Consider the following 17,103-nt stretch of genomic DNA (forward strand, 5'->3'; position numbering starts at 1 on the left):
TAGACCTGTGAGGCTCAACGAAGCTTGATACCAACATACTTTTCTCTGTTAGAGGAAAGAAAAGAGGGAACATTCTTCTTCTCATGTCAAGGTTTAATTCTGAGGTATACCACACTGGATTTACAAAGGTAAATAAAAATACATTCTGAGAAACAGCAAGTGCCCTACTTAGCAAGGCAGAGGGATTTCACACCCCAAACAGCTGAGGAAAGAAACTGCTCACAGTATGAAAAAGTATTTGGGGGTCTGTCTTTGACATGGGCTTTTGCCAGAACAGATGACAAGAAATGTGCAACAATGGGGCAGAGGAAAGACAAATACTGAGGTGATAAGCCAGGACAACAGGTATTAGATAAGGCTTCCACTTGAACAAATTACTTGAGACATTATTGTTATGATCAGAAGTCAGATGCAACTACTGTTCCAAACACTGCTCAGGCAAACTAGATTGCCAAAATTAATTACACAGCTGTTGAGACAGACTTCAGCTCGAGCCTACTGATGATATGGGTACGTTTGCATATGCTTGTAGCAACCACATATAAATGAAATCCCAGTAATGTAGAAGGACTGGAGTGGTACAGAAGAGTTTTCCACATCACCTGTACCTGATAACAAAAGCAAATGCTATCACCTGGAGTACAGTAAACATAACAGTTTCTACAAGACTAACATCTACAGCTCATCTGCAATTTTTGTCCTAAATATGAATTTAAAAAGCAAAGTATGAATCATATGCAGGCAGATTTAATGACTCATTGCTGCAATGGATTTAACCATAAGTGCTGATCCTGCCTGCCATTAAGATGTCTGGCATTCCCTCTTGGACCCATTCCTCTGGAAGGGGGCCCTTTCATATATCTGTGCTAGAGAGAGCTAAGCGAAAAAATTAAATGAGACTTAGGGAATTTTTAAAAAAAAAAGTGCTATTTTGTCACGCAAAGAATAAAATTCCAGGAATTTATTGCTATATGTATGCTTAATCCATTAATTCATCTTACAGTAGTCATGAAGTGCCAAATTGTGTGCTACATTTAACATTCCATGTATTCCCTTCCAAATGCTGTTTTACAGTGGGCGTATGCAACAAGGCAGCAGGGGTCACGAAACATGGCTTGAGCATCTCTCAAGAGCTTGAAGACAAAGATTTGTGTACAAGCTGAATAACAACATGTCAATTAACAGGCCACTCAGCAATTTTAACAGAAATATCTTTAGGTGGAAGTTTTGCAGTGTTAAAATTCACAACTCAGACTAAACATTCTCATCCCCACTGTATAAACAAGATACTTGCAAAGAACAAGAATTATGGTACGTAAATGTCACACGCGAGACCCGCTTCATTTCTATCAGAAGCAAAAATTGCTAATTATAAGCAAGGACAAGCCTAGCAGGGTAAGGCTGTCAGCCTCTATTAAAAACATATACCTCAGAGTTTGGCAGTGGCACTCTATTTACCACCCTGACTTTTTTTGGTAACATACAAGTTCTTCCCCCGCCCCCCCCCCAACATTTTATAAATCCCCTTTTATTTTTATTATACCTCCATATTATTTACAGGACTTCTAAAGATTAAGTACAAACTAGTATGAAATTACTGATAGCTTGCTTTTCAAATATGTATCCCATGGCTAAATAAATACCAAGCCAATCCAACAGAGTGATCTGGAGTTATGATTCAGAAGCTTGTGTATCTGTGATTCCAGTTGTTTTCTCATTAGATGCAGAGGATTCATTTGATCTGTCAACAATAGTTGCCCTGGAAGCTGGAGTAGCACTATCCAAGGTGAGCGCAGAGGTCTCCTCTACGTTTTCAGTAGTGCCAGGGTTGATGGAAAAGCTTCCAGCTTGAGTAATAGAAGGAAGCAAATCTGTAGGCACTGTAGATACCTCTGTGACCAAAGGAAGCATAGGAACACACTTGGGTGGCATCGATAGAGGCGTTATTCCCATCAGATGCAGAGGTGGCAAGGGGGGAAGGGGTTGCAAACCTAAAGAGAAAAAAGGGGGGAAAAAAAGGCAGTGAGCTGCTGCACACCACAGACAGCGCAAAAGTGTTTGTGCAGCACTGCCTTAGCAGGCTCATTTCAAGCCTGATACTTTTCAGATTTCACAATTGAAGATTCAGAGTAAATCCAAGGTTGCTTGTACCTCCACAGAGGACTTGGTATTTAACGCATTAACACTGATGATTAGGTTTTTCTGGCCTTCACTGAAACTGCCAGAAATAAGAAGTTAATAAAAACCATATTCTATATAAGCTTCCAATATCTTTTAGCTTGCTTCATGTGCACCTTCAGCAGTGTTGCTGAATTCAAAACTGTAAATCTAGTTTAATTCTGGCATTCAGTTCAGGGAGTGCCAATCTCCTCATCTAGCTTACAAGGAAACACTTCATATTTTCTTTTATCCATAAATAATATAATTTCAGTTTTGGCATAGTATCTTCTGAGATATACATCAGGTAATAAAAAATGAAATATCTAAACACAGACACAGATCTAGTTTATCTGAAGACATATTCCTTGTCTACCTGATATGAGCACTAACATCCACTCCCATCTCAGGCAAACATTTAATTTATCCCCTTCAGGACTCCCCCAGATGGGTCTAAATTAGAGTGTCAAGGATAACTCTAGTTACAGAGTTTCAGTTTGCAGAAGCACATACCAGGCTGTATGATTTCTGGAACAATCTGTGGTGCAGGTAAGTTAAGTTTGGACAGATCAGTCAGGTTAGGAAGCCCTGCTGGTAATGGCATCAGACCTAAGAGAAGAGTGGAACAGTTACAGCTGAAATCTTAACATTGTGTTTTTCTAACTGTTTCTTGGATCTTGTTGAGAATTTAAAACATGCTTTATATCTTGATTATAATTTTTACACAGAAGAATGCAAATGCCCCCTTGAATTTGAGCTTTTAAGCTGCACAGTGAAAACAGATACCTATTGTAGGAAGTCTGGACTACCAAATACATAATCCCAAAACTTTCAGATTTTTCTGAGGAAAGCAGAATCTTTTTTTGGAATTAGAAGGTTTGCATTCCAAGTTCAGCTTTCAACAAAAGTAGTTGTTTCATCACAACACTATAATAGAAGTTCTCCATTCCCAATCTGAGTGGCAAATAATAATTATTAAATACACAGTATTCCCTGGTCCCTGATATTGATCACTCTATTATTAGTCTTTTCTACTTAGTTCACAATTAAAACTAATCACAAAAATGTGTATCAAAAGGCAAGACAAAGGAACTTGGAAAGTCAGAAAGGACTGAAAGTAGAAGAGAAACATACAATGAATGCAACACATGCTCTTCCATCACTGTGTTTGCTATAGAACATTCTTCTGCTCCTGAATTTTCCACTTTAGAAGAGCTTCATTTCTGGGACAAAGGTTCTATTTGTACTTTGTGTTTAGTTCAGAAAAGGCTAATTTAGAAATAAACCACTAATACTACAGTATGAAGACAGAGAGGAGAAATGTCTTAAAACAAGACCACTGTATAGAGATTTTGATTAAAACCCAGCCATCTTTACCGACCCATGAATTCATTTGCCATGAAAGTTGACATAATCTGACTCAAAGAGCTTTCGGGTCAGCTATATGAAAATGTGGTTTGAATTTTTTTTCTATCTGAACAAAGCTGAACTTCATACAAATTCACTCAAATTTTAAACCTCCAGTATATTTAGTAAGAATAATTTCACGTGTACATGCATGAAAATAGCAAGAAATATTTTAATTTTCTTTTTAAAAAGCAATGATACTATTCAGAGAAAAAGGTGAATGGAAAATTTTTATTTGCAGAGTTTAGGGAAAGGGTGGATTAGGTGGCTGGGGAAGAAAAGGACAATAATCTTTTTCTGCCCAGAGAAAACAGGAAACTACTAACAAGTTCAGCTTCTGTGAGAGTTCTCTGCCCTTGTTTGCATACACTGAGCTCTACTGTACATCTTTTCTGTATTAGGGGCTGTACCTCCAAGCATTATGTAATGGCCACATCTTTATCTACTTGTTTCATAACAAGCAAAACATAAAATACAACTCCTTCAGTGTTTTGGAAAGCACAATTGAGTCCTGTACCAGCACATCGATGCCACAGCAAAATCCTATACAAACCTTATTTTACCCCTCGTGAATACCTCTGTAATAGTAGTGTTACAAATGTTCATTATTATCAGGAAACAACCATGCTGTAGAAAGACTCTTACTTGTATTATTTCAGTTTAAATTCCTATATAATTCAAAAACAGCAACTGCAACATAAATTCTATATTATTAGCCCTGTATTTATACCAGGAATAGTGATCAAGCTGTGTATTTAAAAATGGGTTTCCAAAAATGTTGCAAATAGCAAAGCAAAACCTTCCTGAGAAATTCTGAATACTGCATCCCCTGTTCTGGGAGCCCTACAAGGTGAACTTGTAACTCTTGTTGCCATGTTATCCTCTGTGCTACAGATATGCTGTGAACATACTCCAAGAAAAATAATTTTTCACATTGTAGAGGTTGTATAGAGAGATCTGACATGAAATGCGTAAGTTGGGTGAAATGATACCTTCCCCAAAATACAGTGGAAAAGACAGCTCTCTTCCCTTGCTCCCATAAGATTTTTGTTTCAGAAATGTTTTAAGAAGTTTTATCTACTCACCTGGTAATGTAGTTGCTGGGTTAACTGGTGGCACAGAGGTAAGGGACTGACTGACTTGTGGTGGTAATAATGGAACTGTTGGAACACCTGGTGGGGTACACAAGGAAACAACATTGATTTCAATTTAAGCATAAAACACTTCATCTTATTTCCTTACGGAGTACAAATAACTGCTTACAGGAGAATTGCTATTTGCCTTAACATTAAAATGCTGATAAGAAAAATAGTATTCTAAGTAATATACATGTTTTTCTTAACAGAAGTTGTATGCAATTATTTTGTGAGAAAGTAAGGCACAAATCCAGTACATTAACCTTCTTTGTTGAGAAAAATTTAAAAGAAAGTTTTATTCTCTCTTCTGTCTTCTATTCAACTAATTAGAAACATCGGTGAGAACAAAAAAGTCAGAAAAGCCATGTGTTTCGGGTCGGTTCCTTCCAATACCAACCTGTGCTGAGAACATTACTGACAGTAGTTGAAGGTGAGCTAATAGAAAGTCCTGAAAGGCTCTGCTCAAGGCCTGCTGACCCAGGAGGGAGGGTGGCTGAGGGATTAACTGATGAGAGCTGAACCTTATTGAGAGAGAAAAGACAGTTGCATCATTAGGGTTTGTTTCTACATGAACCAAGAGAAGCAGAAAAGCAATAAACATCAACATCCATTTCTACCAAGCTGAAGGAGGGACCACAACTTACCTCTGTGAAGCCATCTTTGAGGGGACTGAGAGATGCACTAGGCAACTGTCCTGGGAGAGAAATTTTCTTTCCCTCTTCAAATGGGCGAGTAGGTATCCTATGCAAATATCCATAACCAATGCCACATCCTAGGCTTTTAAAATATGAAGATTTTTAAGTCAGGCAAGTGACTTTACAACTACAGACTATAGCAAGCAAAGCATGAACAACTCAAGACACCAACAAGTTTCAAGGTAAATGCTGTAGAACCTTCCCCTCCTGCCCCCATGTTGCCTCACTTTCTATGGAGAAATAATCAATATAAAACAATTGAAAGGAAATTCCGTAGCTTTAGCAATAAATATTCAGCACAAAATAAAATTCATTATTATTTAAACCAAGCAACTATACCAGGTATACAGCTTGGAATTCAACTCACAGTTGTTACTTGCAGTGCTCTGTTCTGGCTACTCACAATACTTCAAGGCTATACCACAACCTAATGACTATTTGGAATTTAATGCAGAAAGCAACCATTGCACTTTATGCACCTCTGCACTAGCTAATTTACTGATTTACATCCCTCTCATTTCCACTTTAGAAGAGCTTCATTTCTGGGACCAGGGCTCTATTTGTACTTTGTGTTTAGTTCTGAACTGTAAATGCTTTAAGTGCATCTGAATTTCAAGTAAATACATAATTTATCAGAGCAGAAACACTTTTGATATAATAACACTCTTTCCCTTCCTTTGTAGAAAACTTAAACCCAGCAGTTTTCAGGCTGGTGCTATAAGAAAGTTGCCCCATCCCCCTGTAACACACTGTCTCCTTACCTGCCTTCTCCACCCCAGGCAGAATTTGGAGTAATCACCACTTCCCGACAATTATCTGTGTCTGTGTTGTACACGTAAAGTTTTAATGGCTTTGCTTCATGCGTTTCAATAAGGGAAAAGAGGTCTTCAGACTGCAAAAAGATAAAAATGAGTAAGGGCTTTCTTGTTCTTATTTTACCATTTGGTATTAGATTAATCACCCTGGTGCTGACTTTCTGTAATGGACTCTGATAACAGCCACATGTTGCAGTTGTTGCTGTGCTGCTGTTTTATCAGAAGGCCAACTTTAAGATGTGTTTTGCTAGCACAACTCAGAAGATGTGGCACAACCCAGATTTCAAATCTGCTATTCAAAATACTAATTTTAGAGTACAAAAGTTTGTATCTGACTTCATGAAGACATTTAAGAGCAGTTCTTATTTCCAAGATTGCCTTTAAGAAGAGGCACCCTGCCAGAGCTCCCTCCCCTTTGCATTTGATTTCCATTCAGACTGAATAGAGACAGAGCCAGGGATGTTCCAAACTGCCCTGGTACAATTGGGTTTTTAGTTTTTAAAAAAAAAAATACTTTATTTTTATATACTTACCTCATTCATGACAGTATCTGCTCCAATGATATAGTCACTATGAGGTCTAAGTCCAGCTAATGCAGCAGGAGAATTCGGCTCCACTTCCTAGTTTTAAGATGGAAAGTTACAAACACTACATAAGTGTCAGGGTGTAGCAGAACAGACAGACATGCACTTCACACAAGCTCTGAGTCAGACAAACTGGTCAAGTTTTCAACACAGTAATGAACTAATGAAACAGGGGCTCTATGGCAGTCCCTTTCCACATGGTTCTAGTATTGTACCAAATACAGCATCTCTGAGTATTGTAAAACCTATTCATTTAAACACAGGACTTGATAATATACTCACAAATACATATTTGTAGACTACAAACTACATTTGTAGTCTTCCCCAACTGAAATCAATCAAAGCCAGTTTGATCAATGAGACCAGTTTGATCTCATAACTTGTTAGCTACATCTTGTGCAAGTTATTTTCAACAGAAAGACAGGAACAGCAATAATGAGAATACTTCCAAGTCCATACATACCAAGACGTGCCAGACGTTTTCATTAGCCCCATCAAAGCTGCAGAAGCGAATGCTCACTCCCAGGAGGCCCTGCCCACCCCACATGTTGCTGGGGGTTACTGATGTTTCTCTCAGTTCCAGTGTTTTGCTACTGTACACAAGCATTTTTACAGGTTTTTCAACATTTGCTTTCAGCAGGTCCTTGAGAGTGTCATTGTCTTTATTCTGTGAATGTTTAAACAAGAGCTTGGGTCAGTGTTGGACAGAACATTCAGTTCTAAACCAACACTTGTATTTCAAAGGTGTTACACTGTGCATTACCAGAACATGTACAAACAACTGCTTTGTAACAAGTTTCCAGTCCCTTTACAACTCTAGAATACAGCTCTGGAAAAACCCTGGGACTTCACAGTAACAGGTCATACTTCCCAAAAAATAAAACACTTCAATTGGTTCAGAGGCTTTCTCGAATCCACACAAACTGGTGCAGAGCTTCCCACAGCTGTTTTTTTCCACTGCTATGATGGTGTGTTGTTTGATGACAGCTCTGCCTGAAAGCTCCTCCCATGCCTCCTACCAGCCAACAGCTCTGACAGCAGCTTTTCACTCCACCTGTTTGGGCTGTGTGAAGTTTGTGAATTCTCTTGGAAGCAGACAGAACTAGGAGAGAACTAGACAGCATAAGCCATGAGGCATGGATCAGCAGGCAATTCTGTCTGCAGAGAGCATGTCTGTCTTATTCTCCAGCTAAACTCTATGGAACTGTTCCTACAGGGTGAAGGAAATCAATTCCTGATGCAGATTGCCTTCCTCATTTTAAAGTAAGAATAAATATTTTATATACATTTAAATAAAACAAATCCATTGGTTTACCTATAAATATCAGATTCTCAACACATTGTTTATACAAAATGTTATAAAATAGCAACACACTTACCAATCTTGAACCGTTAATGGACACAATAAAATCAAAGAATGGCTCCAATCCAGCTCTATGCCCTGGTGAGTTTTCTTGTACCTAACAAAGTTAAACAGGAATTTAGTAAAAGTGTTCCAATGCTGATTCATAGAATAGAATTATATTTCTATTTGTGCCAACTGTAGTTCTAGAAGCTACTAATGTCAGTATGTATAATTTTAAAATATTCAAATATAATCATATAATCTATAAAACCAAAAAAACCCTCTCTTACAAAAAAATAAAATAGAGAGATTTCAAAAGAAGTAGTAATTTTTAAATTGAGGAATGACACAGCAGTAGCCACTCTCTGGGAAAAGCAGTGCTTAACACTTGCATCAGATAAATTGTATGTATTTGTTTCAAGAAAGGAGATTATAGTGAAAGGACAAGGTTAATGAATTTTGAAAAGGTTGGTTAAAAAGTACTATCTTTCCACAGTAGTATCAACATTGGGCCTTGCTTTTTATCTTACACTTACTAAAGGAATAGGAGAGTCACATCTGTAAGCACAGGTTGTTATCTCATGATTACACATCACCTGGTGACATTCTTGAGACACAGAGGGCATCTGTACAACCAGTGATTTCATTAACAGACCTTCAAGTTGCAGGAAAAAAGACAAGCAATTATGCAGCCATGGCAGCTCAAATAATTCAACCACTCCACTAAGACAAGGCCTAAATTTTGGATACACACTGCTCCCAGACACTAAAAGTATGCTTTTAATTCCAAATGGAGTAACATAGAGACACTTTGCCAATGTTATTTTTTTCACTATTGCTTGCATTGCTGACAATGAGAAGTAACCTCAATATGGCTGTCAAGATTTTTCCTACAGCTTTTTTAGCAAAGACACTCTTTTTCTGTGTGGAAGCTGATTCATTTTACCCACTGGCTTTTTCTTTTATGTACTACCTTCCAAAAAAATTTAAAAACCCTTTACAGTGTGGTTCCTTACATTATATGTTGTTCTACCTGAGCGAAGTGGTAAAAATGTATTTGATTGTTCAATACTGGCATGATTCTGCAGGAACTGCATTTTCTTATGACTTAACTAGAACAAAATATTCTAACAGGGAATGTTAAAAGTACTTGATTACTAATAAAATGGTTCTTCTTAAATTTTATTTATCTCTGCTCAACACATTCACAAAATCAGAACTGGGAAAAACTCAATATTACTTGTGGGTAACAGATGCCCAAAGCTTAGAAATTAGTCACATAACCTAAGTCTGAAATTACTAATTCCAGAGTCATATCACACACATTGATCATTGTCCAAGATTTGTAAAGCAGCAAAAAAGTATGAAACCAACAATATCCCAAAGTAATAAGAATCACTGAGGCAAGAGTAACATCTCCAAAGTCCACATTTACAATTTCTAACTATAGAACTTGAAGTGTCTTCAAAAAAGTGTCTCTTTGAGATGCCTGATGCTTCTTGGAAATCATTTCCTACAGCTGGGGTGCAGGTATTCCCCTCTCCAAGTATTAAGTGTATGGAACCACATCTCTCAATCACCAGATGTCCTGCAGTTCCTCTAACTAGATCCAGACTACTGCCTTCATGTTACTTAACCTGTCTGATCAAGATGCCTCTCACCAAGAACAGCCAGAGATCAGACACCAAACTGCACCAGATAATACAGTAAAAGTACAAGTTATGGGGCAGACACCCTGGCTCCAGCTGTACGGAAATTCCCAACATTGTGTATGTGGCTTTGGCATTTGTGGACTGTTTCTAGAGCTCATTTAACTGTAGATATTCAGGCTTGCAATAATGTAGGGCTACCTGAGAACAGCCTCCACAAACAGAAATTTTAGGTTAGGAGAAAAGCCACAAAGAGGCTAAAACTATATGAATTATTCTTCCCAATAATGCAGAAAGCACTTACTTACTACACTGAATACTTGAGACCTCCCTGACAAAGACAGGTTAAACAGTTTTGTGAGAGGAGAATTAAAAAACTCTGGTTTTCTACAAGACATGATCCATAATGGTATTCTCAAACTTGCAGTTCCTCTTGTAACCAAGTCATTCAGAACATCCTCCCCTTTCCTGTGTTTGAGTAGTGAATATAGGATAAGTTTACACTGATTGTTGGTTTTCCCTCAGTTTAGAGAAGTGACACAACAGTATTCTAATAACCTCTCTCTCTCTCTCCCTCTCTCTCTCTCATATTCCACCACGTATTGCACAGGTCATATGGGAACTTACAGTTTGTGTTTTTAATAAACCTCACATATAATTTTATACCAAAATTAAATCAGCAGATGGTTTCAGAACTTTCTGGGAAACCAGTTTTAAAGACAAAGCATGTGTTAGTTAAACCTCAGCATTAAAAATCAGTACATCCAGCATAACACATCAGATTTTTGGGACTGGATATGTGTTATGCCCGTGAAATTATGAAAGGCCAGATTTCATCTCATTCAGAGATTTTCCTCCATTTCTAAAGGAACTTCTTTGAAATAAAAAACCAAACCGTACCAAAATCACAACAAAACCCCTGCATCCTGACAATATCCCTCTCTAATGACCTCCAAGAGATTTTTATCCTGAATACTGTGAGCCAAGAGTGGCCAGCATTCAACAGAGAAACTTTTTGAAGTAAGATGGAGTACATACAATAAATGAGAACTACATATGTTCAGTATCCATCAATGTCAAGCTCACTGACACCTGGGATATATAAATAATTTACTTACAATACCAAATCTGTGTTCTGCCCCAAATTGACCAAGGGGCTGAGAGAGTTTCCATGTTCCAAACAATTAGTTTGCAGAAAGTATCTTCAGATGTTGAACTCCTTGCCCCAAACCCATCACAATCCTGAACATCTGTGCATAGTTTGTTTTTAAGTGGGCATGTAAAAACTATCAGCAAGCTGTAGCTATAAGAAATCAAGCCCTTATAATTGTGTCAATCACACCTCAGAAGCAGGTATGTGCAACCCTTCTGTCCTGTCATGCACAGGTTGTCACAAAGTTTTCTGGCCTACCTTCACCTTCATAGAAAAGCATGTTTACACCTGCCAGTCCCAGAAATGCCACCCAGATATTCCAAGTCCATTCCACATTAAAAGTCTCCTCCTTAAAGAAGTGATACACAATCACAACAATCACACTGACCCCATACAGATTTTGTCACACCATCTTACTCTCAGTCACTACCTGCAAAAATCATCACCATCACACTGTGCCAAACACACAATACAGCTCTCTGCTCCAAGCTCTGTGGCCATGATCCTCTTCCAGAAGCTGCAGCAACAAAGGATAACCAGGGAGCTTAGAAAATACAAGGGCACAAATTATTCCACCTCTATTAACGGAAATAATAAAGATTCCATGGATATGTACATAAACTTGGTGCCTCCTGAGCAGTTTGGCTTTATGCAGCTTTGCTGGGTGCCCAAGTAGGTATTTAGTAACTTGTCTTTGAAACTGAGTAATTGCTGAGAAATAACCAAGTAATATAATTTACAACAGATGCTACTGCAGGCAAGATACCATCCCTAGCAGCTTGGGAAGTCTCATTCTCTCAAAGCTAGCTGTTATTTCAGAAAGTCACAGGCCCATATGGGTAAATGCCATGACTTTGTAACAATAGACAGAAACAGTGGCACGGAAAATGCAAAGAAGCTGTGGCAATGCAACACCAGAGCTTTTTAAAAGCAAATGAAGAAAACCTCTATCAAATGCTGAATATCAGAGGGCAGAAAAGGGCCTCACACAGTGCTGCAGGGTTTCAGCTTCTCACCAAGATGACAGCAGGGCTGCTGAGTACATAGATCACACACTGATTTAATTTTTAATTCACTGTCAAGAATTAAACAGGAAAAAGGTTTCAAGGTCAATACACCAATTTTAATTAGCAGTACTGAAAAGACTTTCATGGTATATACATGAAGATTTTCTTTGCTGAACACTGTTCCCAACACTATCATTCTATGCCTACACAGTATACATTGCACATTACACATTTTAAGAAGTCTGCTCAGCAGCACAATGGTCACAAAGCAAAGCCCCAAGAGAGCAGTGCAACTGCAAATGAAATTAGGCACTGAAATGTGGATTTTTCAGAGACAGATGAAAGTTCTGACAACTTCTGAAAGTCACCTACCTTATACTAGTTATTTAACTTCCAGAAGCTTAGCTTCAAGCATTAAATACATAACTTCCAAGGCTTTCTTTTTTTCCCCATATAAGAAACTCTTCCCAGTATTCTACTTTATTAGCAAAGAAATACTGAAAGGTTTTTTTGTAGTTCTTCCACCCACTCCATAACTGGCAGTAAAATTTCATTACGTATCATATATAAGCAATTCCTGTTAGACCTGACAGAATCACTTTGATTTCTGCCAGTTATTTTAATGCATTACATTGTATAACTGAATTTAATTTCTTGATGAAACACAGTTTTCAAAAGAAAAAACTTTGTTTTTTGTAAGAAAAGATTCTATCTATGTAGATAATATTTTATTTTAGCACAGAGAATTTATCTCAAGTTTTTAAAATGTGAACCTCTCTTAAAGGTAAGTCATCACTTCATTCAACACATTTGTATCACTATTACAACAAACCAAAGCACTCAAACAAGAGTGGGAAATCTAAACTTTGGGCACTGCTGCTCAGTATCTTTTACAGAGAACACCACATAACATGGTAGCAATACAAATTTCTCACAGATAAGAATTCTTACATAGAATCTTACAACAACTTGGTTTGAAAAAGACCTCTATAATCATCGAGTCCAACCACTAACCCAATACTGTCAAGTGCACCATTAAACCTAACCCAAAGGCCACATCTACATGTGTTCTGAATGTTTTCAGGGATGATGATTAAACAACTTCCCTGGGCAGCCTATTCCAATACCTGACCTTTTGATGAAGTTTTCTTAAAATCCAGTCTCTGAATCTCTCCTGGTGCAACTTGAGGCTCTTTCCTCTTTTTCTATCACTTGTTACTTAGAGAAAGGCCAACCTCCACCTGGCTATACCCTCCTCTCAGGGAGTTGTACAGCCATGAGGTCTCCCCTGAGCTCCTCCAGCCTAAACACTCCCAGCTCCCTCAGTTGTTGCTCCAGAGCTTTTCGGGACCTGTTCCAGCACCTCAATGTCTGTCTTGTGCTGAGGGGTCCAGAACTGGACACAGCACTCGAGGTGTGACCTCACCAGTCCCCAGCACAGGAGGACAATCACTGCCCTGGCCCTGCTGGCCACACTATTCCTGAAACAGGCCAGGATGCCACTGGCCTTGGTCACCTGGGCATGCTGGCTCTGTTCAGCTGCTGTCAACCAGCACTCCTAGATCTTTTCCACTGGGCCACTTTCCAGTCACTCTGCCCCAGCCATGGGGATGTTGTGACATCACCTCCTAGCTGAAGAAACTGTAAGGTCATTACATCAGCCAGGGCAAACTACAGCAGTTTCACACTGCTGAGCACAAAAATGGCTCAAAATTTTCCTTCATTCTGTTTTGAAGAACAGAAATAAATACATACTGAGCAATACACACAGTCAGCCACTTGGTCTAATCAGCCACACACTTTATGATAAAGGAAACTTGAGAAGAATTGCTTCAGACAAATGACTCATTACTAGGTCTACTTATGAAGAGACTTGGGCAACAGAACACTTGGCAACTTTTTCCCCCTCTTACCAAAAAAACCAAAACAAAAACCCACTACATTTTAACATATAAAACACCAACAATGCAACCCAGAGCAACTTCTGCTGTCAAGCATGCATATGATGAAATCCTTTTCCTTTGACAGCGTTTCAGTCTTGGAGGATTCCTAATTCCCGTTACAACTGTACTGCTGACAAAGCTCACAATGAAAGCAATATTGAACTGAATATCAGCAGAAGTAGCCAAAAGAATTAAGTAATCTGAAAATCTTACATTGAAAATTAATGATGGTAGTGTTCACTTGCTGTGATACATATACATACATATATTTCTGTTCCTGTTTACTAGTTCTGTGGGGAGGTAGAATATACAGTCTAAAAGTCTCTCAGTAAAAAACCTGTAACTTGCAACAGTCTCAGTCTGCTCATCCCTCCGGCAACTTGTGCTTGGCTCCTACAGTCACACTGAACAATGTAAACTCTGTTTCATGGCCATTTAACACATATTTTCATTCATGTGCCTTACCCAAAAAAATTCTTCTAGTAATTGAAAACTTTTTCTGACATTTCTCTAATTTTCTCTCATGTAATGAAATCTTTTAAACAATCACTTTACATTATTTACATAAGTTTCCTGTTATCAAAGAAATCTGATCTCACTCGAATTAGATCTAGACTACTGCTGTTTTCCTTCTACCATTCTCATTTACCTAATTAAATTCCTGAGCTCAGAAAGAAAATGTATTTGACAGTAAATTAGAACAAAACAGCAGTTTTGCTTGACCCCATCTTCTACTGAAGGTCAATCCTTGCAGACAGAGCACTTGTGCAGAGCTCCTCTAAAAGCGTGAGCCCAACACTGTTTGTAACAAACTTACTACAGAATAGCAGCTGAAAAATTAAACTTGGAAAAACTACAGAGGGAAATTCTAGTCACATTCATACATGCCACATGGATTTCAATAAAAAAGTATCTCAAATTATAATTGTTATGCTATTATAATTGTTATGTGATTCAGTTTAAGATGCCTGTCCACAAAGAGTAATCACTCATAATTGTGGCGTCTCAAGATATTAGTAAGAAGATAAGGCAGGGAAAAATAGAGATAGCAGTCTGCTTAAAAAAGCAGGCAGGTCCTTTCCTGCATTTAATATAAATAAGGAATGTCGTGCTCTTGGAAATCAACTTCTTTAATGTGCACCTCTCAATTACATTTACAAAGACTGACCTTTACAAAACAAAAGGCACCAGATCCAAACAAGATTATAAGAAAAAATGTGTAGATTCTACTTCATAAAAGAGATTAATCTCTATATATTAGCATGCTTTAATCAAACAGTATGAACTCATAGATCTGATGTAACTGATGTAACTGATATTCTAACTGCAAAGTACATACTGGTTTTACAAGTCTCCAAAGAAAGTTACTGAAATTTACACTGTACTATGCTAAAAAAAGAAGTCTGCCAGTTTTACCAACTTGCGGATTAGTTTTTGTGGGGGAAATGGAGAAGACAAAGCGGACTGACATAAGTTAGTAACACTGGGCCCTTATATAACATTAATATTAAAAGGGAGGAAAAAAACCCACTGTGACTTTAGTCCATACATAAATTTTAACAGAATGTTCGGATTTGATCAGAACATCAGTATTTGCTTCTCAAAAGCAGAGGTTATCCAAAAGGCTCTGATTCCAACAAACACACCGACTCAGCCCAATACCCAGAGTGAGGGCACTCAAACACTGGCTACAGGGGCAAAGGCACCGTGGTGTGGGCAGGGACTGACTCCAGCCAAGTGCCTGTACCTCAGTGCCTCAGATTCCACAGCACGACCTGGGAACCGTTCTGCTCACTGAAAACAAAAGAAAGGGCATTCGAAAGGCTGTCCACAAAACCTCAAGAATGCAGCCTAATAAGGTATTTTCTATTTCACATACAAAACCAAAGTTTAGCGGCCACAATGTGAAGAAAACCAAGGTAACTATTCAAAACAGCACTTTCACCGGAGTTGCAGCCTTCAGATGTGCTGGCTGTCATGTGAACACCTTGATCCGACACCCATGAACTTCCGTGGAGGAGCAGCAGCTACAGTCCAGTCCAGCCCATGATGCAGCCACCAGGACAAGCCTGGAGCGTTATCCGGGAGCATCTGTGCACAGCCCAGACTCGCGGGCTGGGGTGTGAACAGCGTCTGCTGGAGGAGAGGCCGCCTCGCCCTCAAAGGCTGCCCAAACCCAGCATCGCCTCCCATGCGCCAGCCCACCGGCCTGGTCATACGGAGGCATAGCCTGGCCGCACGACCCGGCCCAGGGAATTGTTCTGGACCAATTCTTCCTCCAAACTTCCCAAATCCGGGAGCGGCGGGTCCGGAGCACCTCACCGCTCCAGCGAGCCGCTCCGGAGCTCCGGCGGCCCCGCTGCCCAAGCGCGTCCCCGGGGCCGAGCGGGGAGCCCCCGGGCCGCTCCAGCGCGGCCCCACGGCTGGACAGGCCCCACGCCCGCGGGCCGCCGCCGGGCTGGGTGCCCGGGGCGCCCGGCCGGGCCGCGTCGCCCTTACCCGCAGGACGTGGTAGCCCTCTGTGCCGCCGCCGGGGATGTCGATGCTCTGCGAGGCGCCCATGGCCGCAAACGCGCCGCGACGGGGACGTGGCACCGCGCGCTGCCCCCGCCCGACGCCAGGCGGGGCCCTACGGCGGCCGCGAGGGGCCATGGCCGCGCGCTCCTGTCGGGAGCCGTGTCGCCGCCTGGCGGCCGAGCGCAGCGGCGCCATGTGCGGAGCGGCGGCACCCGACGGTGCTAGACAGGAAGAGGTAATTAATTTATTAGTGTTAGCTTCATGAATAACGTATAGTAAGTGTGTGCACAGAACATAAAGGTGGCAGGTCATAACCTATGCTGCCTTCTCTATTCGCACAGCTCTCTGGAGCTCCGAGTGCCGCTTCCCCTGCGAGGCCAAGCCGGTCGGGGCTGCCGGGCGGCGCCGGGAGCGCCAGAAGCTGGCTGGCAGCTGGAGCTGAAGCGGGAGGAGCGGTGCACGGGTACAGAGAAGCGAGAACGCTGCCCAAGGGCCGAATTTTTGGACTAACCCATTTCAGGGCACGCACCGCAAAGTTCAGCGCGATAACGGGGCCGATCCTCGCTGCCGGCGGTGTCGCCACACGCGGCGGTCGAGACCTGTTCGTGCGCGGAGAGCCGCTGGCTGCGCCCCACGGCCGGCAATGAAACCCTGCCCTGAGCCAGCGGGATGCCTCGGTGCAGCTGGAGAAGGCG

The 17,103-nt window shown here is 40.5% G+C and overlaps 1 protein-coding gene across 2 annotated transcripts; it reads right to left on the bottom strand.

The window, feature by feature from the left end:
• Positions 1 to 946: 946 nt before the first annotated feature.
• Positions 947 to 16,514, bottom strand: GORASP2 (golgi reassembly stacking protein 2). 2 transcript variants are annotated; one of them, XM_015634252.2, is made up of 10 exons: positions 16,391 to 16,514; positions 8,174 to 8,254; positions 7,258 to 7,461; positions 6,744 to 6,830; positions 6,157 to 6,287; positions 5,345 to 5,477; positions 5,098 to 5,221; positions 4,650 to 4,736; positions 2,671 to 2,766; positions 947 to 1,991 (listed from the first exon to the last, which is right to left on the bottom strand). In XM_015634252.2, exons 1-10 carry the CDS (start codon positions 16,451 to 16,453, stop codon positions 1,672 to 1,674), a joined length of 1,326 nt encoding a protein of 441 aa, XP_015489738.1. In that variant the 5' UTR covers positions 16,454 to 16,514; the 3' UTR covers positions 947 to 1,671. The 2 variants fall into 2 exon arrangements, with proteins under 2 accessions (XP_015489738.1, XP_015489737.1); XM_015634251.3 differs by lacking the exon at positions 16,391 to 16,514 and adding an exon at positions 8,676 to 12,592.
• Positions 16,515 to 17,103: the final 589 nt, after the last annotated feature.

Source organism: Parus major, chromosome 7 (genome assembly GCF_001522545.3).
Source record: "Parus major isolate Abel chromosome 7, Parus_major1.1, whole genome shotgun sequence".
NCBI classification, from domain to species: domain Eukaryota; kingdom Metazoa; phylum Chordata; class Aves; order Passeriformes; family Paridae; genus Parus; species Parus major.